At 40.6% G+C, this 23,260-nt stretch overlaps 1 protein-coding gene across 2 annotated transcripts in view; it reads left to right on the plus strand.

Annotated features, from left to right (window-relative positions):
* Positions 1-22,131, plus strand: part of mtx3 (metaxin 3) — a 36,250-nt gene extending 14,119 nt beyond the window's left edge. For both annotated transcript variants that reach the window (XM_059974458.1, XM_059974459.1), the window contains 5 exons: positions 1,772-1,954; positions 6,652-6,728; positions 11,370-11,527; positions 15,575-15,654; positions 16,676-22,131. In XM_059974458.1, the coding sequence (XP_059830441.1) occupies positions 1,772-1,954; positions 6,652-6,728; positions 11,370-11,527; positions 15,575-15,654; positions 16,676-16,777 (600 nt within the window). In that variant the 3' untranslated portion in view covers positions 16,778-22,131. The remainder of the gene's footprint in view (positions 1-1,771; positions 1,955-6,651; positions 6,729-11,369; positions 11,528-15,574; positions 15,655-16,675) is intronic.
* The last annotated feature ends 1,129 nt before the right edge of the window (positions 22,132-23,260 follow it).

A 23,260-nucleotide genomic window follows, 5' to 3' on the forward strand; every position in this document is an offset into this window, starting at 1 on the left:
CAAAATCCCTTCAATAGTTTAAATAATGAAATTGAAAATTTATCAATAGACCAAGGATTAATTAAAATACCACTAGACAAAACTGCGTAACTTCCTTTGGCCTACAGACTGACTGATGCAGGGTGGGAGAAATGAATTTCCAGTGTAATGCTGGGACATCCCAGTCAATAGCTTTGCTATTGAATTCAAGATGGACCCAGGAACAAAGTCACATTTGCTGGCATCCGTCACACAGTTAATCCCAGGCTTATAGCAGTTCAATACGAGTCAAGGATTTACTAGCATGAAAGCCACTGAATGCCAGTTATTAGCAATGTTGCGATGTCACTGTGCAGGTTTCCAGTGTTTGTGTCACCTGGCTGACAATTTTGATGCTATATTAGACACTGCACTTCAATGTGAGTCATTAAAGCAGAAGTATTGAGAGAAGTGTTAAGGGGCTACTTACATGCAGGTTTTTCATGTTAAACTTTAAAAAAAGGACTTGTTGACATCAGTGCTCAAAAAAACGGAATAGGTATGAGTTGCACTTTAAATTTTTAGTGTTAAAACTATATTCCAGTGTCAAAAGTAATGCAAGATATTGGCATTCTGGGGTTTGCTGCATCAATGTCTACCTCTGCTTCAAAATACGGAAAGACCCTCTGCCACAAGTAATAGTTAAAGTGTTCTGAAGGCCTATGACACTTTCACCTTATCCACTTAAAATGGATGACCCACTTACTTATGAACAATTTTACTCAAAGCTCCTTGGATACGAGCCAATGTCTATAGAAATGAAACTAGGAAAAGTGATAGAAGTCACTGGATATGAGAAATGTTGTAAAAAGTTCAATGTAGAGTTTATTATCAGTGAACATGTTTGTCACCACATACAACCCTGAGATTCAATTTCCTGCAGGCATGCTCAGCGGATCTGTAGAATTGTAGGGTCAGAATGCATGAGACGACAAATTGTACAAATGCAAACCTAAGTAAATGCAATAAATAATGAGAACATGAAATAACAAGAGAAAGTGTCCATCAAGTGAGATCGTTGGTTGTGGGAACATCTCAATGGATGGGCAAGTGAGTGTAGTTACCCCTTTTTGTTCAAGAGCCTGATGGTTGAGGGGTAGTAACTGTTGTTGAACCTGGTGGTGAGAGTCCTGAGGCCCTTGTACCTTCTACCTGATGGCAGCAGCATGAGAAGAGCCTGGCCTGGGTGGTGAGGATCTTTGATGGATGCAGCTTTCCTACGACAGTGTTTCATGTAGATGTGCTCAGTGGTGGGAAGGACTTTACCCATGATGTACCAGGCCGAATCCACTAACCTTTGTAGGATTTTTGTAGGACCTATTGCTTCCTATTAGATAGATAGATAGATACTTTATTCATCCCCAAGGGGAAATTCAACATTTTTCCAGTGTCCCATACATTAAATAATTTTATTACATTAAATAATTCTAGCAAAGTGCTGCAAATTTGATGGAATTAGATGTAAGGCACACTTTTATAATTCACTGATTTATTGATAGTTATTCACTTTCTAATTGACCTTTAAGAAATTATTCCCTCACACACTTAACATAAGATTAAGTGAGTCACTTGTTATATTAATAATTCAGCCTAATTAAATTCTATGATATCCTAATTTGAGTTTAAAACATCCTGTTGAGAAGCAAATAGCTATGCCACCTAAGATTATTGAGCAAGCATCTTCTTACTATACGTTTAGAATATCTTTTGCATGTTATTGCTGATAAATGGTGCTTATGACAATTTTGTGCAGCTGCACGCTTTCTGGGTTGACATCGAGAATTACTGCAATCTGACCCGACCATGGTTTGCTTCGAGAATCCCCTTTCCATTGAATTTCTACATCCCAGGACAGATGTCAAGATCTGCGATGAATCAGATAATTGTGTCCAGAGGAGAGCCACCTTTCTACAACATCAAGGAGGTGGAAACACAGGTAAAGGAGCCTACTAATTCTTGATTATTTAGTAGTTTAAATTAACATGTTGATATTGAAACTCCTAATTATTCAAGTTGTTATTGGAAGACAAAATGCTAGAAGTGCTCAGCAGTTCAGGAAGCGTCTGTGCAAAGAGGATCAGAGTTAATGTTCAGGTCAGAGGCAGCAACGGCCAAGTCCTTTGTTTAAATGGTATAGAGTTAATTTTGCCTTCTCCTGTCGCCACACCTGTTTTTCGTGTCTATTCCGTACATTTCTGGTTACTGAGATGTAACGTTTTGGGCAATTCATTTAGTGAACAAGATAGGACAGTTCTGGACTTTGTCAGGAAGGTGAATGGAAAGAGTTTTTATAGATTGGAATCAGCTTTGATGTCACCAGCATATGTCGTGAAATTTGTTAACTTAGCAGCAGCAGTAAAATGAAATACATGATATAAAAAAGTCAATTACACAAAGTGCATGTATGGGTGTGTGAATACATAATCTGTCTGCTCTTCAAGCCTTGGTATTTCTCACCACTTATCGGTGGTGTGTACGTATATTTCTCCCTCAATTTTGGGCCCTCTACCAGAGGCCTGGGAGCTTGAGGGATCGGCGCGTATCCTTGCTTTTCCAAGTAGTGCGCTCTTCTGGACTGACATCTCAGATGTTCCATAGGTTTGTTGGAGTTACTGTCCCAGTCTGGGTGTCTCAGCTCCAAGTGATCCTCTCACCACCAGGTGTACTCTGGCTTTAGCTTTCCACATCCTTTCTATCTGCTCTTTCGAGCCCTGGTATTTCTCCAGCTTCTCACATTCTTTCTTCCCGATGTTACAGTCATTAGGGATTGCCACATCCATTACTATTGCTTCTTCCTGTTCCTTATCCAGTATTACTGTGTCTGGTTGGTTGGCCGGTGCCCGTCTATCAGTCTATATATGGAAGTCCCACAGGATCTTCGCTCTGTCATTCTCCACCATCTTCTCAGTGTTTCGCATATGTACCTGGGAGTGTCCAATCCATATTCTGTGCAGACGCTCCTGAACACAATTCCTGCAAATTGCTTTTGCCGGTCAGTGTACGCTGTCCCTGCCGGCATCTTGCACCCTGCTACTATGTGCTGGATGGTTTCAGCAGATTCCTCGCTCAGTCTGCATCTTGCGTCTTGCCTGGTGTGATAGACCCCTGTTTCTATTCCTCCCGTGCTCAGCGCCTGTTCTTGTGCAGCCACAAGCAGCAGCTCTCTGCTGTCCCTCAGCCCTGCCATTTCCAGCCAATGGTAGGACTTTCTTAATGCCAGCCGCCTCTGATATCTGGCAATGGCACATCCCATGCAGTGGCTTGCCTCTGGTCCACTGGCCCTGTGGCTCTGCTTCACTCACTTCTGTTCCTACATCTCATGCTCTTCTGAATAAACTGGGTTCATTCTTATAGTAACATAGAGATGACCTTGTAGAGATTTATAAAATTGAGGGGCACAGATTGTCCTGAGTATTTTCTCTTCTGTCCCAAAGGGAGGTGAGTCTCGAATTAGAGAAAATAATTTCAAAGTGAGAGAAGAAGAACTTATGAAGATCTAAGGGGTGTATTGTGATGCGGTGGATTGCGACACATCGGGGCTACGTTTTGGCCCAACTAGCCATGGATGTTTCATGAAAACAGAAAGGTGTAAAAAAACATGAAGAGCCAAACTACCATCTAACTGAGGAGTTAAGTAAAGCACAGAAGAAAATGGAACACTGCTAATGCTACTACAGTACTATGGTACTGAATTAGTTCCTCATAGTTATGGACAGAGAAGTTCATCCAGTGTACACTGTGTTCTTTTGATTGACTAAATGAGCAATATCAGCCCAGGTACCTAGTGCAGATTGTGGACTGTCTTCAAACAATGCCCTCAATGATTGCATCCTCCAAATCTACCATTTTCATTGTAAAAATCACGGTGATTTTCAATTGTTCAAAGATTCAGAGGTTTGTTTATTATCAAAGTATGCAACTCTGAAATTCTTCTCCAGTTAGCCACGAAACCAAGAAAGAAAAACAGCGACAGCAAGATCATTAACCCTGAAATCACCTCCCCACCGCACAAAAAGAAACAAACAAAAAAAGAACAGGCCCTTGAATCCCTACCCCCGCATACAAAAAGACGAGAAAGATCAGGTGATAAACACAGAGTACAACACAGTTATCAGACTGAGGGAAAAGGAGTCTGTAGTCGAAGTCCATATCCCAATTGCAGAAAATCCGGGCAACGTTCTCCAGGCACGACAACAGGCTCTCCCCTCTCCTCTCTCAGGCAACGCGATCCCCAGCGATCAAAAGGCAGGCAGTCGCGGTCACCCTGTACATTTGCGTTGGTGTTTCAGACTCTCTTGTGGCTTTGGTTGGCGAACAATGAAAGCTTTAATCAGGAGTCGAACATCGACTTACGTCCTGTCCCACAGCCTGCCTGGCACAAGCTTCACGCATGCTGCCTCTGCCTCCCAGAATCCTCTGGGAGACCGCAGAGTGCTGAAGCATCCAAATAGTAAATCCTAGGCTCTGACTGTTCCAGAATCATATCCAAGATGAAAAGCAAACGTAAAATATATTAAAAAAAAGTGAAATATCTGGGTTCATGATCTATCCGGAAGATGACTACCAAAAAACGTTGTACGCAGGCACCATCTTGACTGGAAGGTTCAAGAATTCCTCATAGTCGCTAACTTGTTGAAGTAGTGAAACTGTTTCATTTTCACTCATGGCTGTTTCAGGCATCTCCCATCCTAAATGCTTGAAACCACAGTAAATATAAGAGTTATTAATTATTTTACTGCTTGTTCCTTGCCAACTATCAGTGACAAAAATCACTGCCTGTGGAACACAAGTGCACATAACGACACTATTTAAAAAAACCCGGTTTGCTCTTTGTGTGGTGTAGTACCTAATAGCCTATTAGGTGCACACAACTGATGCTGGTTTGAAACTGTTGACAACAGTCCCCTGTCCCAGTTAAGCAGTGTCATGTCCCAAAGTCCCAAATAAATGAAGGAAATCCTGGCTATTTTCCCAATTTGTTTGTCTTCTTTGAGAGTTGTCCCAAATAAGTGGATGCCCTGATTAACCAGAATCGTGTGTGTGTTACACGGGTTCACTCTCCATACAGAAATCTGATCATTTGATGGCAGAGGGGAAAAAGCATTGAGCTTGTGTCTTCGGACTCATGTACCACCTTCTTACTGGTGGCAAGGAGAGGAGGCCGTGTCCTGGGTAATGGGGGTCCTTGATGGATGCTGCCTTTTTGAGGCTAGAGCTCACGATGGAGTTGGCTCAGTTTGCAGTTTTCTGCTGTTTTTCTGATCCTTTGCAGTGGCCCCTCCATACCAGACGGAGATGCAGCCAGTTAGAATGCTTTCCATGGTACATCTGTAGAAATTTACGAGTGTCTTTGGTGACATATCAAATTTCCTCAAATTCCTAATGAAACATAGCCATTGCTTTGCAGTTGGACGGGTGAAAACAAATGGTGAAGGAGCCTGATGCAGGAGACAGGGGTCTTGGCATGGGTGAGGTGGGCTAGGAAGGCCTGTTTTATATATTGTATCATTCTAACCCAATTTAAAACAAATACAAAATTAGAAAGATAAAACTTACTTGTACTTTTTTTTGATTAAGGCCAACAATCCCAATTAAAAATGAATAAACGTGTGCCACAACTGCCTGATACAGTACACTGAGTTCTGCCGCACCCTTCCTCACCTGTTCTCAGAAACTCATCCACAAGTTGGCGGCATTTGTGGGGAAAAGTACTGGTTAATGTTTAATGTCTGAGGCCTTTCAGCAGTGGGCTCAAGAGGGGAAAAAGCGTGTCTTCAGTAGGAAAAGTAAGAGGTTTATCTTAGAGGGAGGCTAAGAAAAACTGAGCCAAGAGGAAGGGCAGGAATTGCCAATTCTGAGCCAGAAGTTTTGAGCTGCATGAAATCGGTGAATTCTCTATTGAATCCAGAAAGCTGCAGCTTGCTCAGATGGAGGATGAGGTGTTGTTATGAGCCTCATTATAACAATGCAGGTGGCCACAGACAGAAACCAGAGTGGTAGTGGAATGGTGAATTAATGTGGCAGGCATGGATCATGCAGATTGAACACAGATGCTCTGCATTCTGCATTTTGTTTCTCCACTGTAAGGACTATAGCCAATACAGTTCACTAGACTGGAAGGGGTACAAGTGAACTGCAGCCTCACTGTTTGTGTCTCTGGATGGACGGAAGGGAAGGGAAGGGATGAAAGGTGTTGCGTTTCCCATGGCTGCACGGGGAAAGGTTTTTTCTTAACAGTGAATCACTGGCTTTTCAATGTGTGAACAACTGTCTAGATCTTTCAGCTTGAATTTTATTCTTTGCCAATTAAGTGATAGTGGGTTAATGGGAGGGAGAATGAATTCTTGATTAACATCCATTGACTAATTCCTTGCATAAATGCAGAGATAAAGGCAAAATTGGGACGGACTGACTGACCATGATTTCTCTAGCATAACTTCCTGCCATAACTTCCTACATATATGCAACTGAACAATAAAAAGTGGCAAATGTAACTTATTCTTATAATGAAGTATTATAAGCAACAAATTGCAAAGTATTCCATACTGTTTAATGTTATTAAAGCATGTTTAAGAATTGCAATTTGATTTACTGTATATTTTGATTATTCCTCCTTTTCCATATTTTCTATAGATATACAGAGATGCAAGGGAATGCCTGAACCTTCTATCCTACAGATTGGGAACATCTAATTTCTTCTTTGGAACAACGTGAGTAATAATAGGGGAAAGCAGCTCTATCAAATTTTAAGTGAATTGTACAGTCATTGGGGAAGGACAAATTGGGTAATTCATATCACATAATTCCAGTCAAGATGGCCCCAAGCTGTGATGTCCATCGAGGTCATGGCTCCAACTTGGTTGGTTTTTACATTTGAAGGCAGTTAGGGACAGGGATGATGGTGGTTAGAGGCAAGGGACGGTGAATGAAGAGTCCAGGTCAGAGCTGTCCGGTAGAAGGCCAGTGATAAAATAATTTCCAAGAATAAGCTAAGCCTCACTTGTGCCTTAGCTACTTTGTCCAAAGCTTTAATTAAAATGGTACCTATAACTTGGGAATACCAGCCCACAGTTCAGACTTGCAAAGGCTTCATTGGAAATATAGCTGTTGTGTCTTCAAAACATTACACTAGTTCAAAGGAAGACACGGGAGTCCAAAATGCAGGTGTAACTTAGGGTTTACTTTAAGCGAGGTGCCATGTGTCATGTAGTAGCGTGATGATGTATGCACTTCACATAGACATATAAACACAAAAATTATTTAAACAACAAGAATGCTTACTCAAATAACGTATTTACAAGATTACTCACATACTACTGAAATGTAAATTCACAACACTTCTCCCTGCTTAACTATAAACTCCAACTCAAGGTAAAATGCATCTCAACTATATACACAGCATATTATATAATACAACTACTATATACAGATGTCCACAGCATTGTAAATTTTAAATTGTCCCATTCAGGTCTAAAGATTTAATCCCTATGGAGGCTTTCTTACTGTTGTGAAATATCATCTTTCCTGGCGAGGAAGGTCACTCTGCTTGGCAGGTGAGACTTGTGGCTGTGAAACAATCTCAGGTTCGGGGGCCTCCTCCATGATGGTTATTGGAGTTGACTCTGAGACTGCAGGAAGGGGTTCTGATAGCTCTGGATACCATTCTTCTCCTTTTCTCTCTCTGGATCTACCTTGATCCCTTTCTTCTTCTTTCTCACACCTTTCTGGTTCACATTCTTTCTCTCCATCCCTTCTCTCCTCTTTCTTCTAGTTTGTGCATCTTGATCTCGTGAAGATGCATTTAGTTCACTAGAGTATTCTCTTAATAATAATCCTCCCTTTACAAGCTGATCTCTTCTTTTGGTTCCCTCATCCACAACATCATCTGATGAATCCTCTGTTTTTGTATCTCAATTGACTCCTAGCCCATCGTCTCTTAACTGAAGTTCATACAAGAACCATAATACATGCAGAGTAGATCCTGGATGTTTATACTCACAAATGCTGAAAGCTTGCAGCTTCCCTGAAACTCCTTGAACTCTCTTCCAGGTTAAAGCATAGCCACGTTTCATAAGTAGCTGCCTGATTAACATATCAGAAGCTTTCTCAGGTTTGTTGCCTACCAAAGCTGTTGTAGTTGGACCACTGCTTTTGTCACTTTCATGTTTCCTCTGAGAAGTGTGGTCCTTCCTTGGTCCAACCAGCATCACAGAGGCTGGCACCACCACCTGTTTGACTTCTGTTGGGCAATGGTTCATGGTTTACAGCGTAGAGACCGTTGTGGCAGTAATTTTTAAAATTTGCTTCCAGGTGACTTTATTGTAGGGAATGTGGCATGCAATATGCGGAGGGATCTTCAATCAGTTGTAGTTGTCTCAACCAATCACGCCCCCAACAATGCTGGCCCATCTGTTTCTACCACATGCAAGATCAATGTGGCTCAGTGATTGCTTTATTTCACTGTTACGGATGTCATTCCCACAGGGGTCATCTTTTCTCCAGTGTAAGGTCTTAGTTGGCTCTTTGCAGGCTTCAGTTTAGTATCTTTGAAATGCTGTTCAAACTTATTTTGTGGATTGACTGACGCAGCTGAAATTGTGTCTAATTCCATTTAAATTAATTTGCCATGTTAAGCCATGTTGCTTGTCTGTTGTTAATTGTCACACTGTCCTGTGTCACTCTCATCATTATCAGATTTTTCATCAGCAGTGTGCAGATCAGTGCTCTCTCTGAAGCTGCAACTTGGATTCTTAGTTTTATCTCTTCCCTGGGCAGTCCATTGTCTGCCCGACATGCCCTTTGTATGTGTTCTACTTTGTTGCATTTTCTGCCAGATTTGCATTTGAATCTGCATTGGGCTGGTGTATGTGAGCCCCTCTCTGGTAACACAGTTTGTTCAGCGTGGTCAGTTTCTGTTTAGACTTTGCAATTTCGTTCATGATCACTTTCATTCCTGACTGTAACTCAATTACATCTGTGTGGAGTTTCCATTCAGACTGCAATTTCAACTGCTCTTTTAAATGCAAGTTGAGCTTCAGTAAAGAGCATTTTTTTTTAATGCTTTCTTGCAAGGTTCTACAAACTAAAGGACCTCTCAGTGCATCATTAAGCCCGTAACCAAACTGGCAATGCTCAAACAATCCCTGCTATTCAGCCATGTACACTGAAATGGATTCTCCTTCCTTTTGATTCTACATATGAAACCTGAAGTGTTCTGTAATCAACAATGGCTTCAGTTAGAAGGGCTCCTACATCATTTTTACAATATGTGGAATATATTACAATATACCTGTTGGTTTGGTAGGAGCAGTCAACTTTGAAGCAAACTGTATGCCCTTAAACCAAATGCACTTAGCACAATTGGTACTTGTTTCTCATTTATTATTTTATTTGCTTCAAAATACTACTCAACTTGCTCAGTATATAAAATCAATTATCTGTTATGTAATCAAACGTGTCAATCTTTCCCATGTAACCAGCCATCTCTGCTTTTTATATGATTATCATCCAGTACTCACTCTTTATGAATCCGTGAATCCTTCCTTTCTCTTTATGAACCCATGACGACTTCTTTTCTGACTTAAAAAAAATATTCAATCGTGTCTTCCCTTCTGAAGAAGATGTACTGTGCTGCTTTTTGTAACTTGACCATCTCTTGGTGCAATTTTTTAAAAGTTTTATTTTCTAATTATGATTTATAATTAAAATTTTTATTACAAAGTATACTTCGATTTGTACTTCAGGGAGTGCGAAGCGCAGAAACAAATATCACTTTGATGATTGTACGCTCTAGTATCAATTGTTTGGTGACAATGAAGTATTAATTATTGTCTTGCTGCACTTCAACAGGTCGCTAGCTATCTTGGGCTCATTTAAAAAATGTCGCTTATCAAGTCAAGTCACTTTTATTGTCATTTTGACCATAACTGCTGGTACAGTATAGTAAAAATGAGACAAAGTTTTTCAGGACCATGGCGCTACATGACACAGTACAAAAATTAGACTGAACTACTTAATTAAAAAAAAACCACACAGAGAAAGCTACTCTAGAGTACAGACCTACACAGGGACTGCGTAAAGTGCACAAAAACAGTGCAGGCATTACAATAAATAATAAACAGGACAATAGGGCAAGGTGTCAGTCCAGGCTTCGTGTATTGAGGAGTCTGATGGCTTGGGGGAAGAAACTGTTACATAGTCTGGTCATGAGAGCCTGAATGATTCGGAGCCTTTTCCCAGACGGCAGGAGGGAGAAGAGATTGTATGAGGGGTGCAGGGGGTCCTTCATAATGCTGTTTCCTTTGTGGATGCAGCGTGTAGTGTAAATGTCCGTAATGGCGGGAAGAGAGACCCCGATGATCTTCTCAGCTGACCTCACTATCCGCTGCAGGGTCTTGCGATCCGAGATGGTGCAATTTCCGAACCAGGCAGTGATGCAGCTGCTCAGGATGCTCTTAATACAACCCCTGTAGAACGTGATGAGGATGGGGGGTGGGAGATGGACTTTCCTCAGCCTTCGCAGAAAGTAGAGATGCTGCTGGGCTTTCTTTGCTATGGAGCTGGTGTTGAGGGACCAGGTGAGATTTGTTATTTGGTGGTGAGGGACCAGGTATGTTATGTTTTGTAACTTTAAAGCATTAAACTAATTCAGAGGAAGACACAGGAGTCTGAAATGCGGCTCTAACTCTGCTTACCTTAAGTGAGGTGTGCACTTATGCAATTCATATAACTTGTAATGAATTATCAAACAGAATGTTTACTCCAGTAATATATTTACAATATTACTCAAGTACTACTGAAATATTAAATGTACAACAATACCAATTTTCATATCTGTCATGATCTCACTCCACCCTAACTTGATATCTCCTCCAGTTCTATAAACCTTGTCTACGTTATTCCATTTCATCACTCCTGATTTTAATTATTCTTGTTCAAGTGAGTATATTGCCATCCATCAGGGACAAAATCGCTTTGCCTTTTTTTTCCAAAAAACTCCTTGGGTTGTCATCATTTGCACTTGATTTATTATTGCTGGAGTATTGAGACGGTTGCATTTTTTTGTTGCTATCGGGATAATTCTTGTACCTTGAAGTCACTGATTTTGCATGTAATGGGAATACAGATAGTTTTCACTACTTTTCAGAGAATTGTTAGAGTGCTTGAGTTGATCATTTGCCCCCTCAAGTTTAGGCTGTCTTTATAGTGTTCAAGTCAATCCAATCCTCATTGGAGAATAATTTTCATGCAAGTTTAAAATATTAACCCAAATCAGAGTAAGGTATTGATAGCAAACTTTAACAGTAGCAACTATAATCTTGTTTTATTTATTTTCATTGGTTCCTCTTCAGGCCAACAAGTTTTGACGCCTTTGCATTTGGGTTTCTTGCTCCTCTGTATAAAGCAGAGCTGCCTAACGCTCATCTCCAGAAGCACTTGCATCAGCTCCATAACCTTTGTCACTTCTGTGACAACATCTTAACCCAGTACTTTGTACAAAGCTCCTCAGGTAAGTCACAGGGTGCCGTGGATGGAAAACAGTGTGTACTTTACCCAGTTTATTCATCTATTTCAGAGAAAATACACTGACATATTACAGATTATTTACTGTTCATTGAATGCATCAGGAATGGCATGACAGTAAGCTGATGGGAGGGGAAGAAGGGGATTTGGGAAACTATTGGATTTGTCATGATGTACGGTATCTGTGAATTGATTGGATGCTCAATACAGGGACAAGACATAGCTGCTGATTTCAAGCAATTGAATTAGAATGATGTAATCGTTGTGGTAAGACTGTGGCAAATGAAGTGGTTTCCTGTACTGTCATCCATTGGCTACACAGTTGATATATTACCTTTGTTTCGGGCCTCCTGGCTACTGATAATACTCCCAACCTAATCTAAGAATAAATATGTTAACCCAAAGTTCAGTAATAATATCCCACTGCCTTTTATTGCACTACTCTGAACATAGACGAGTAAAAGTGCAGAAGTGCTCAGGTTCAGCTGGCTTCAAAAGGTAGAAACAGTTTATTCTACTTTATTGGGTGGTTTGATCAATCCTTCCTCTTCCTCTACCCCTAATTGTTATGAGAACTGGAGAATGGGCTACCCGTGTGAACCACCTGGTAAATTAATATAAACTGTTTACCAAGCTTTGGGTGTTCCTCAGACTGTCTTGCAAACAGATTGTGACAGAGGCATTTTATTCATGGTCCCTTTTGTCTTTTTAATATCTATCTTTGGTTCTTGCCACATTTTACATCACATTTGAATGTAGCTTTATTAGACAATAGACAATAGGTGCAGAAGTAGACCATTCGGCCCCTCGAGTCTGCACCGCCATTCTGAGATCATGGCTGATCATTCACTATCAATACCCAGTCCCTGCCTTGTCCCCATATCCCTTGATTCCCCTATCTATCAGATATCTATCCAGCTCCTTCTTGAAAGCATCCAGAGAATTGGCCTCCACCGTCTTCCGAGGCAGTGCATTCCACACCTCCACAACTCTCTGGGAGAAGAAGCTCTTCCTCAACTCTGTTTTAAATAACTGCCCTCTTATTCTCAATCCATGCCCTCTGGTACTGGACTCTCCCAACATCTGGAACACACTTCCTGCCTCAATCCTATCAAATCCTTTAATTATCTTAAACGTTTCAATCAGATCCCCTCTCAATCTCCTCACTTCCAGCGTGTACAAGCCCAATCTCTCCAATCTCTCTGCGTAAGACAGCCCTGCCATCCCAGGAATCAACCTAGTGAATCTACGCTGCACTTCCTCAATTGCCAGAATGTCCTTCCTTAAACCTGGAGACCAAAACTGTACACAATATTCCAGGTATGGTCTCACCAGGGCCCTGTACAAATGCAAAAGAACATCCTTGCTCTTGTATTCAATTCCCCTTGTAACAAAGGCCAACATTCCATTTGCCCTCTTCACTGCCTGTTGCACTTGCTCATTCACCTTCATTGACTGGTGAACTAGGACTCCTAGGTCTCTTTGCATTTCTCCCTTACCTAACTCGACACCGTTCAGACAATACTCTGCCCTCTTGTTCCAGCTTCCAAAGTGGATAACTTCACATTTATTCACACATTATTATTTTTGGTTTTCTGTTGCATACCCTATTCTGTATCCACGCTCTGTCTATTATGTCCCAGGGGCTTCAGTTTTCTGATACAAGTACTTCATCAAATATACTTTGAAATATATATAAATTGAAGAGACGGCATCATCCAGGACAAATCAGCCTAAACATTTCAGATGGAGATGAGAGGGTGTACAGGAGTGAGATATACCAACTAGTGGAGTGGTGCCGCAGCAACAACCTGGCACTCAATGTTAGGAATACATACCAATCCTCATAGAGGGATCAGAAGTAGAGAGAGTGAGCATTTTCAAGTTCCTGGGTGTCAAGATCCCTAGGGACCTAGCCTGGTCCCAACATATCAATACAGGTGTAAAGACGGCAAGACAGTGACTATACTTCATTAGGAGTTTGAAGAGATATGATATGTCCACAAACATGCTCAAACACTTCTATAGATGTATTGTGGAGAGCATTCTGACAGGCTGCATCACTGATTGGTATGGGAGGGAGGGTGCTACTGCACAGGACTGAAAGAAGTTGTAGTTGGTAATAAATTTAGTCAGCTTCATCTTGGGTACCAGCCTACAAAGTACCCAGGACATCTTCAAGGAGCGTTGTCCCAGAAAGTAGTAGTAGGCAGTCGTCGATCCCAGGGGATCATGGGTTTGTGCCTCTGCTGGACTGTGTCCTCTCCAGGGTGCAAGCCCGGGCAGGAAGATTTGAAGAACCGGTTGTTGCCCATGCAGCGGGTTCCCCCCTCCACGTCACTCTTGTAGTCCAATGGAAGGACGAGTGCCGATACAGCTTGGCACCAGTGTCATCACAGAAGTTGCCAAAGTGAAGCTGTAAGCAACATCACACTGCCTTAGGGACCCTGGCTCCTAAGCCACACGTGAAGGCCAAGAGTTGGACTTGGTTGTCAGAAGCTGTTAGAGACGCATGCCATTTGGAGCACTTTATAAAGCTCCCACTATCACCATGGCTACGACAACCTTCGGAGCCCTTAGAAAGGCAGTGTCCATTATTAAGGAGTCCTAGCACCCAGGGCCTGCCCTTTTCTCACTGTTACCATCAGGTAGGAGGTACAGAAGCCTGAAGGCACACACTCAGCGATTCCCCTCTGCCATCTGATTCCTAAATGGACATTGAACCTGTGGACATTAGCTCACTTGTTCAATATATTATTTATGTTTTTGCATGATTTTTAATCTATTCAATATACATATACTGTAATTGACTTACTTTATTTATTTTTACTGTTTTTTTCCCCTGTATTATGTATTGCATTGAACTGCTGGCTGCTAAGTTAACAACTTTCACGACGTGCCAGTGATAATAAACCTGATTCTGAAACATTTGTTCTTCCCAACATTGTATTGTGATCTCAACATCTACAATTGGTCTGAAGTTTTTCACTGAGGTTATTCTGACAGCACATTTCAAGCACGTAACCTTTAAGAGATGGGTAAGGGGAGTAAGCCTAGGGGAATAAATTTGCAAATTCCCTTCCTGAGTTGTAACTTAGGAAAAGAACTTGAAGGGGTGACTAAAGCATTCCTTGAATGCTGTTGTGCCTGAATTCCAGAAGTTCCTGGACCAAAGACACCAGAACAGGAGTTGCCAACCCCTTGCTGAGTGGTTTTGGTCCACAGCATAGTAAATGTTGGGAACACTTGCACTGGAAAATGCTTTTACCACAGGGATTGCAGATGTTCCAGGTGTGATGGTTCATGGTTAGTTAGAGATGACTGATAAATGATAATCTCGCCAGAGATCCACGTCCTGCAAGATGTATTTTCAAATAAATCTGCATCTCTTTAGCAGTTCTTTACATTGTCAGTGGGGGGGGGGGAATTCAGATTGGGTTAATTGAACATTATCTTTTTAAGCCTGTGCTTACTTTAAATTTTAATCCATATTTTCTTCAAGCTGCAGCAAATTTTTGAATGATTGTACCCAAAGGTATTCATCTTATTGAAGTAAATCTGTTTTGGAGCAGATTTTACACACTTTCAATCATCTGGTTTCATCTTCGCATCGAAGATGCTTTGGAATGCACTGCTTCATTTGATGAGGCTATTGTAATATTAACTCTGTGCCCCTTTCAGGACCAGAATTATGCAAAGCTGTCAAATTAGAATTAATGAGAAGCTTGAAATCTTGTAACTCTTTACTTGTCCCTTTGCAGGTCATTATTGCACACCAACAGAAAATCAGTTGAGAATGTGGTATCTTAATTTAATTTTGTACCTGAACACTTTCAAAATACACAGATTTTTGCAGAAATGGATATGCATAGGAGGAGTTTATTGTATGATAATATAGTTTGCAGGTGACTCTGAGGAGGCTTCCTTCCAGAGCATGTAGCAGGTCTTGTAGAAGTAGTCCTTTTGACTTGATCTTGCTAAAATGTTTCTCTCACGACTATTGTTGATTCTTTTTTCTTCTTTTTCTGTTTAGTGACCTCAGAAGAGATGGTGGATGAAAACCTGCAGAAGCTGACCCAGCTTGTAAACAAGGAATGCAACCTGATTGAAAAGGTTAATCCTTTTGGTCACTTTCTGTTGAGATGATCTATTTTATGAAACCTTGAACCTTGCTCTTACTAACCGTTTACGTTAGATGAGTGTGTCGATGGGACGAGGCAGAACAGCCATTTGGCAGGAACTAGATGGGTCTTAGGGCTTGCTTCTCTGCTTTACTGCTCTATGATCTAGCATTCCTACCTGACCGTGGCAAGAATATGTTGCAATTGCATTCTAGTGTTGAAGTGTGTCATAAAACAAGGGAGATTACAGCCCTTTGGTGCTCCCAGAAGCAGGACGACCAGAATAACCTTGTATTTGAGCTAGGGATAGGAATCTTTATCAAAGACTCTAAATCATGATGACTTGCCTGATAATGTGTAGATGCTAGATGGGGGAAGAATTCTGTTTGGCATTGGCTTCCTGTTGGCTGAATATTCTGTTAATTGAAGCTAGCTGAAGTTGCTTGTTGTAAGGCCTTAGAAAACTGGAAAGCTAACGGCAAGCATTGTCATCGCCATGGAAAGATGGGAAAAGAAATTTCAGAGTATTTCAAAGTTGATCCTTTTGTCAGGTTTTCTCTGTTTCTAGTACCACTAATTTTGCTTTTACCAACATTACTAACTTGTACCTTGTGCTTTCTGAAGCTAAAGTTGAACATAGAAAATACTGCCAGTTTTGTTGGTAAATTTTTGGATCCTAGCCTTCAGTTTTTCAATATGGATTTGTATTACAAGCGTAAATCAACTCTGGCAAAAAGAGCACTATTCATACTAGTTCACATTCTACATCTGGTCATATTAATCTACTTTGCAATCTGATGTTACTGTTACACCATGACAATTGCTTTAAATAATGTTAACCTATTCCCACTTGTCCTAAAAGTATTAGCATATTGTGTGAATGACTTTTTTTAAAAGCAAAATCTGTAGAAGCAGAAGAAATCACTAATGTTAATGTGCATATAATTTTATATAAGTATGTTTAAATCCTTTAAAAAATGAAAAATCTGTCAGATCTTTTTTTTCTCTTTTAGATGGACGACAATCTTCGCAACAGTCCCCAGCATAAATCCCAAGGAGCAGTCCCCTTAAAACTGTCAGCCATGACTAGTGAAGTCAGCTCATCACAGCACTGATGCCTTGACAATTCTCGTTGCCTAAAAATATTTGTAGCAAGTCTGGGAGGAACATATCTTTAGTATGCCTACAGATCAGTAGGGAAATAGAGATGGGAAGGAAACGAAGTGCCATTTTGAGAAGATCTGCACTGAACCTGTGTGCAAGATGAAGATATCCAAAGTTTTACATAGATACATCAGGCTCCAATGTTTTGTTAATTCTAATTCAGCAGCTGGAACAAAAGAACCAATATCCTTTCAGGCGCAGTATTTCAGGCACATATCCGATTTTTGTTTATTTTAAGTTAATGTAATGTTTTGAATGACAATAGTCTTCTATGTGTTTCTAGATTCAATTAGTCCTGTTGGCGTGCCAGTTTTGATAGCTTTGACCAGGTGGTGGCTGATTCTGGAGGCAAACGTCATCTGAAAAGCAGCAGTGTTTGCTAGAATAAGTCTCTGCTTCAGTTCAGCTGTTTGTACTAGACAGAAGCTGTCCAGCTCTGGCCTGATAGTCATAAATGAACAACTACTTCTTGTAGCTCTCATTATTGGTAGCTTGCTATGAACGGCAAAATCATTACCTTGGGTAATATTTCTAAAATGCTGCAGTTACTTGGCCTTAATCAATGCAATGGTAACTCCATAGCTTTGGTGATTACTTAGTACAGACTTATAAATAATGTAGTTTATGATTTTACTAGTTTCCGTAAATTGGTTGTTAAAACACGGACAATGTTTGAATGTAGTTTAGAACTTCATTGTTCTTCGAAGCAACATAAGCTTTTAGAGAAAAATGTGTTCTGAGCTTTGCTCTGTTGCACTAATGAATGTTATGGTTTCTGACCCATGAATGCAAGAGGAAGCCATTGGACTCATTTCAGAAGTATATCCTATCAAATTTAGCACAGGTACTGCAAGGAAAAGTTGCTTTAGAAATTGAATGTGTTACCTTTTAATCTCAATTGCAATTGAGATCACTTTTAGAGTGGAACAAGTTTTAAGATTGTTTTTAACTGAGCCAATCGAAATCCAGTTCTAAAGTAGTGAATTGGTTAAAGCATCCTTGTTTAGGATGTTTCAATTGATAAGTGAACACACAGTATTAACAAAAAGACTGTCGATGTCAATAATCTGGAATGAAAAGAGGAACGATACAAGATGCTCAGCAGACTAGTCAGCATGTGAAGAAAAGAAGTAGTCATGTTTTTGGATCAAAGAACCTTTGTCAGAACATTCAGTTTGACATTTTTCTATTGTGACAGACCAGCACATTTGGAAAATGGTGATTATTTTGCCATTAATGACAAACTTTGTAAAGTATAGGTTATGCCTTGTTAAAATTATTCTGTTTCCTCTCACATTCCAAAGGTGTACCGGGTAGGATAGTTTGTAAATTGCCCCATGATTAGGTTAGGGTTAAATCAGAGTTATCAGAGGTTACTGGGGTATGTGGTGTGGAGGGCCAGAAGTGCCTATTGCACACTATATCTCTCAGTGAATGAGTAAGTAGAAGTCAAAGTGATTTTTTTTTCATGAAGAAATAGGGATGAAAAGCCAAAAAGTGACATTTATAATAGTTGTTGAAACACTAATAATGCTATGAAGGTATAGTATTTGTGTTTATTTTGTTCTATGTTTTTAAAAAATCTTTTTAATTTCAGGATTTGGCAGTATGGACGTGTGTATTTGTGCACTCCCAAGTGCTCTGTGAAGTGTTGCTGATAATCTAAATGTATGAAAGCTGGGGAGCTCCTACAGAAAACTGCCTCCGTCATTGATATCTATAGCACTAATTTTGCAAGTCTCTTGTTAATCATTTGCTTAAGGATGTTCGGTAAATTTGACTGATTTTTTTCATGAGAATGTAGATGAATATGTTTTTAATCAAGAGTTGTTTTCTCTACAATGTCCTGTTTTAAAATCAAGTAACTGGTTAACAGTTTTGTGTTTTAACTTTTATGTTCTTGGCCTAACTTGACCCAGTAAGAATGCAATTTGTTTTCAAGCATCATGAATGTGGTTATACTCAGTTTATATTATAAATGGTTAACAGAATTGAGATTGTAGATAATTTAATGCTGAGGCTGCCTGTACTAATATGGTGAAAATACAATAACTACTGCTGCATATTGCACTTTACCTCCATACCTATAATTTGTTTCAAGGTGGCATGAAGTTAGACTGGCAATGCCTACATGCTTGCTGTGAATATTTTCCATTGTGAAATTTTTTCATACTCCTTTTAATCGTTCCTGATAATGTAGAATTTAGCTGCAATTTTAAAAGCTTAAAACCTGTGTGGTTATGGGCACTGGCTGTATTTGCTAAGGTTTGAAGTTGATAATTTAATCAGATTTGGTGGGTTGCTCTCTTAAGTTTCAAATATTCCTCGTCCTTGGAAAATATGCCTCACTGAGGTAGGGTGGAAGCTGAACTCAACAAAAGGCAAAAACTGAGGAGCCTGCATCCTTTCTAGAGTGACACGTGTAGCTCTAAGAATTAATCTATATGTCTTGGGATGTAAAGAATTATATGAATCTATGTAAAGATGTACCATTTTATGTAAATAAGACGCCCCCTTTCAAAAGCAGCTATGGGTGCATATATCAAGATAGGCATGAAGCCGACTAACTAGGAATGAGCAATTAGTGCTCTTCTTGCCATATTCCAAGAATTAATATATAAAAATGGGTTAAACCGTGTCTGCAACAGAAACATAATATGCAGAATTATCTATTTCTTAGATGCAATTCAATTCAGACTCATTTATTTAATTTACATTTAATCAAAATGTTTGGTTTCCAGCAGGCAGTTGGAACAAACTCTGCAGATTGAGTTTAAAATTCATAAGTCAATTCATGACCCCTGCATGGAGTTTATTGCAAAGATATCACCATCAAAGTTGTATTCAGAGCAGAGCACGATGACACTCTACATTGTTTGGGTTATTACATGTGCACGAGGAAGAGAGTTTGCATCGCCACCAGTTGATAACATTGCCAATGACCTGTTCAGATCCTGATTATTTTTTTCCAGCCTGAAGTTCTTGAAGGCAGGCCAGCTTTATCATGGGCCCTTAAACAAATTCTTTGTTTCAGACTATACTTGTACTATGTTCACTGTTATTGACAGTTAGAGGGGGTAGAAATGGCGTTTCATCACTATCCAGTGAATAGAGGGGTTCAAAGGTCTCGATGGTTTGGTAGGGTTTGTTGAACCTCCTTGCATCCAATTGAAAAACTAAGAATAATTGATTGCAATTTGTGATGCATTGATTCAGAAAGTAGGCAAATATTTTCTTACAAAAATTGTCTAGTAATTGACCATTGACAATGTACTTTAAACAAGTAAGTCTGGCATTGATGTAAGCAGCATAATTTCTAACTATGCTTTTAAAACCTTATTTCTACTGTAAAGACATCTAACCAGAAAAAAAAATCTTAAAATTCATTACTTCCCCAAATTGATTTAATAGCCATCTGTCATTAACACCTGATGGATACTTTGAAAGCATCGAAAGGTGGTTTGCAGCTGAAAGCTAATGTTGGAACAGTGATGTGCATTGAATTTGCCAGATCTTGCACATTGGAAGTATTCACTTAATTTGTTCCCAGGAAATGGGTTGAGAGAAGGAAGCAGAAGTTGACACCCACTTCCAACAGTTGTACTTGGCATGTGGTGCTGGGCTGCCGTCTGGAAAGACTGCTGTATGTGTAGTGATTCCTGTTATTGCTGTTATTTCTTGTAGACTTCGGTACAATTCAGTAGCACTTTACGTTATTTTGGGGCAGAGTTAAGAAACAACTGTGTCCTCTGGGCTGGGCACCTTTTTGGGGAAATGTTAATACACCAGTGGTCTTGTTGGTAGGTTATATGAGTGTGTTCACGAGTGGTAGATTCCAGGGGGATTGAGATAAATGTCAGGAGAATAAAGTAAGTTGTATGATGGTGAGCATGAATTGGGACTGAAGGGTTTGTTTCCAAGCTATATCTTTCTACAGTAGTCTGCCAGTTTCATGACATTTTGCTAAAGTCAATTTTATTTATTTATGTAAATTATATTTTTAAAATTGCCATGTAGGCACTAATTAGTCCAGACCGCTGGATTGCTAACTGAGTAATAACCACTACTACCTGAATAAGATTTAATTGTTAAAAGGTGGAAGTTAAATCAGGCTGTGCATGAAGCTTTGGTTTGTCCTTCAAGTGGTATCAGTTTCAGAGATCTTGTGTGAAATACCTCGAGCCAAAGTACATTCAAACCTCTTGAATTGGGGACTTGTGCACCGTGATTTGTGCATTGCAAAAGGTATAGGTTGCAGAATGGAGAAGAATTAACAATTTCAAAAATATGATGAAAAGCTGATATTAAAATATTGAAATCAGTTTTAATATTTAGGAACCTACTTGGACTATCAGTCTTCCAGTTGAGTCATTCTAACCTCTGAGTAATGTGTTTTCAATTAAGCCACACAGGGTACATTAACATTCCACAGAAGCCTGTCTGGACACAGAAGGGAATCCCTTTTACATTTGCAGCTGATATATTAGCTGCGATTGTACTTTCGAAGCTAAATGGCCTTTGCTATTGCCATTGCTCATAGCTAGTTAAGTAGAAAATGGTACGTGAGGAAATTATAACCCTCTGTCTGGATACAATAGCATTAATATGTTGTACTTGAATTGTTGGTGGGTACAGCCAGGAAAGTAGCCAGCTGCCAACAAAAAAAATGTGCAAATGCTGGAAATCCAAGCAACACACACAAAATGCTGGAGGTCTCATTGTGCCTGTGCAAGTTCTTCAAACATATCGTCCAATTCCTGTTATCTCATGCGAGCAAGGTGATCTGGTATACGAACAGTTTTGCTGCAATTTTGCTGGAGAAGTGAATTTGTGTTGATTCATATTTAAATAAGGGCTGTGAGATTTTAATTTCTCTTGGATTTGCGATAGAGAGATGTTCCAAATTTTCAGATGTCTCTCGATATATGAAACAGCAATATGCTGGAAGTGCAGAGCAGGCCAAGTAGCATACCTGGGGTGGGGGAGGGGAGAGAGATGGAGTTAACATTTCAGATCAATGATGTTTCCTCAGACCTGACATATTATTGGTTTCTCTCTCCATAAATGCTACCTGGCCTGATGAGAATTTCTGATGTTTTCTGCTTTTCAATTAGATTTTTTTGACAACTGCTATTTTTTCAGTCCAGAAAGGCAATGCCTTGTTTTTCCCCAATTATTAATCTTCCTAATTTTCTTGTCAATAAAGCCCCTTACTGTTTCTGTTTATTGGCAGTGGATTCAAAACTGTTTCATGTCATTTCCAGTACACAAATGTAAAGGAGAAATAAATAATTGTTACTCTTGATCCAATGCATTATTAAACACACAATAAGATAACATGGTAAAAATAAAAAAGATGTAAATACAGTACATAAGAAGTCTTATATACATTGCTAAATGTCCATGAAGTGATCCTAGGTGGAGGAGTGGTTGTACATAAGGTGACTGACAGAAAATGATGAAGTAGTGGTGGTTCGGGGTGTGGGTAGAGGTGATGTTGAAGTGGTGGTTCGGGGTGTGGGTCGGTGGGTAGAGGTGTTGAAGTGGTGGTTCGGGGTGTGGGTCGGTGGGTAGAGGTGATGTTGAAGTGGTGGTTCGGGGTGTGGGTCGGTGGGTAGAGGTGATGTTGAAGTGGTGGTTCGGGGTGTGGGTCGGTGGGTAGAGGTGTTGTTGAAGTGGTGGTTCGGGGTGTGGGTCGGTGGGTAGAGGTGATGTTGAAGTGGTGGTTCGGGGTGTGGGTAGAGGTGATGTTGAAGTGGTGGTTCGGGGTGTGGGTAGAGGTGATGTTGAAGTGGTGGTTCGGGGTGTGGGTAGAGGTGATGTTGAAGTGGTGGTTCGGGGTGTGGGTAGAGGTGTTGTTGAAGTGGTGGTTCGGGGTGTGGGTAGAGGTGATGTTGAAGTGGTGGTTCGGGGTGTGGGTCGGTGGGTAGAGGTGATGTTGAAGTGGTGGTTCGGGGTGTGGGTCGGTGGGTAGAGGTGTTGAAGTGGTGGTTCGGGGTGTGGGTCGGTGGGTAGAGGTGATGTTGAAGTGGTGGTTCGGGGTGTGGGTCGGTGGGTAGAGGTGATGTTGAAGTGGTGGTTCGGGGTGTGGGTCGGTGGGTAGAGGTGATGTTGAAGTGGTGGTTCGGGGTGTGGGTCGGTGGGTAGAGGTGATGTTGAAGTGGTGGTTCGGGGTGTGGGTCGGTGGGTAGAGGTGATGTTGAAGTGGTGGTTCGGGGTGTGGGTCGGTGGGTAGAGGTGATGGTGAAGTGGTGGTTCGGGGTGTGGGTCGGTGGGTAGAGGTGATGTTGAAGTGGTGGTTCGGGGTGTGGGTAGAGGTGATGTTGAAGTGGTGTTTCGGGGTGTGGGTCGGTGGGTAGAGGTGATGTTGAAGTGGTGGTTCGGGGTGTGGGTCGGTGGGTAGAGGTGATGTTGAAGTGGTGGTTCGGGGTGTG

Source organism: Hypanus sabinus, chromosome 7, assembly GCF_030144855.1.
Source record: "Hypanus sabinus isolate sHypSab1 chromosome 7, sHypSab1.hap1, whole genome shotgun sequence".
NCBI lineage: Eukaryota > Metazoa > Chordata > Chondrichthyes > Myliobatiformes > Dasyatidae > Hypanus > Hypanus sabinus.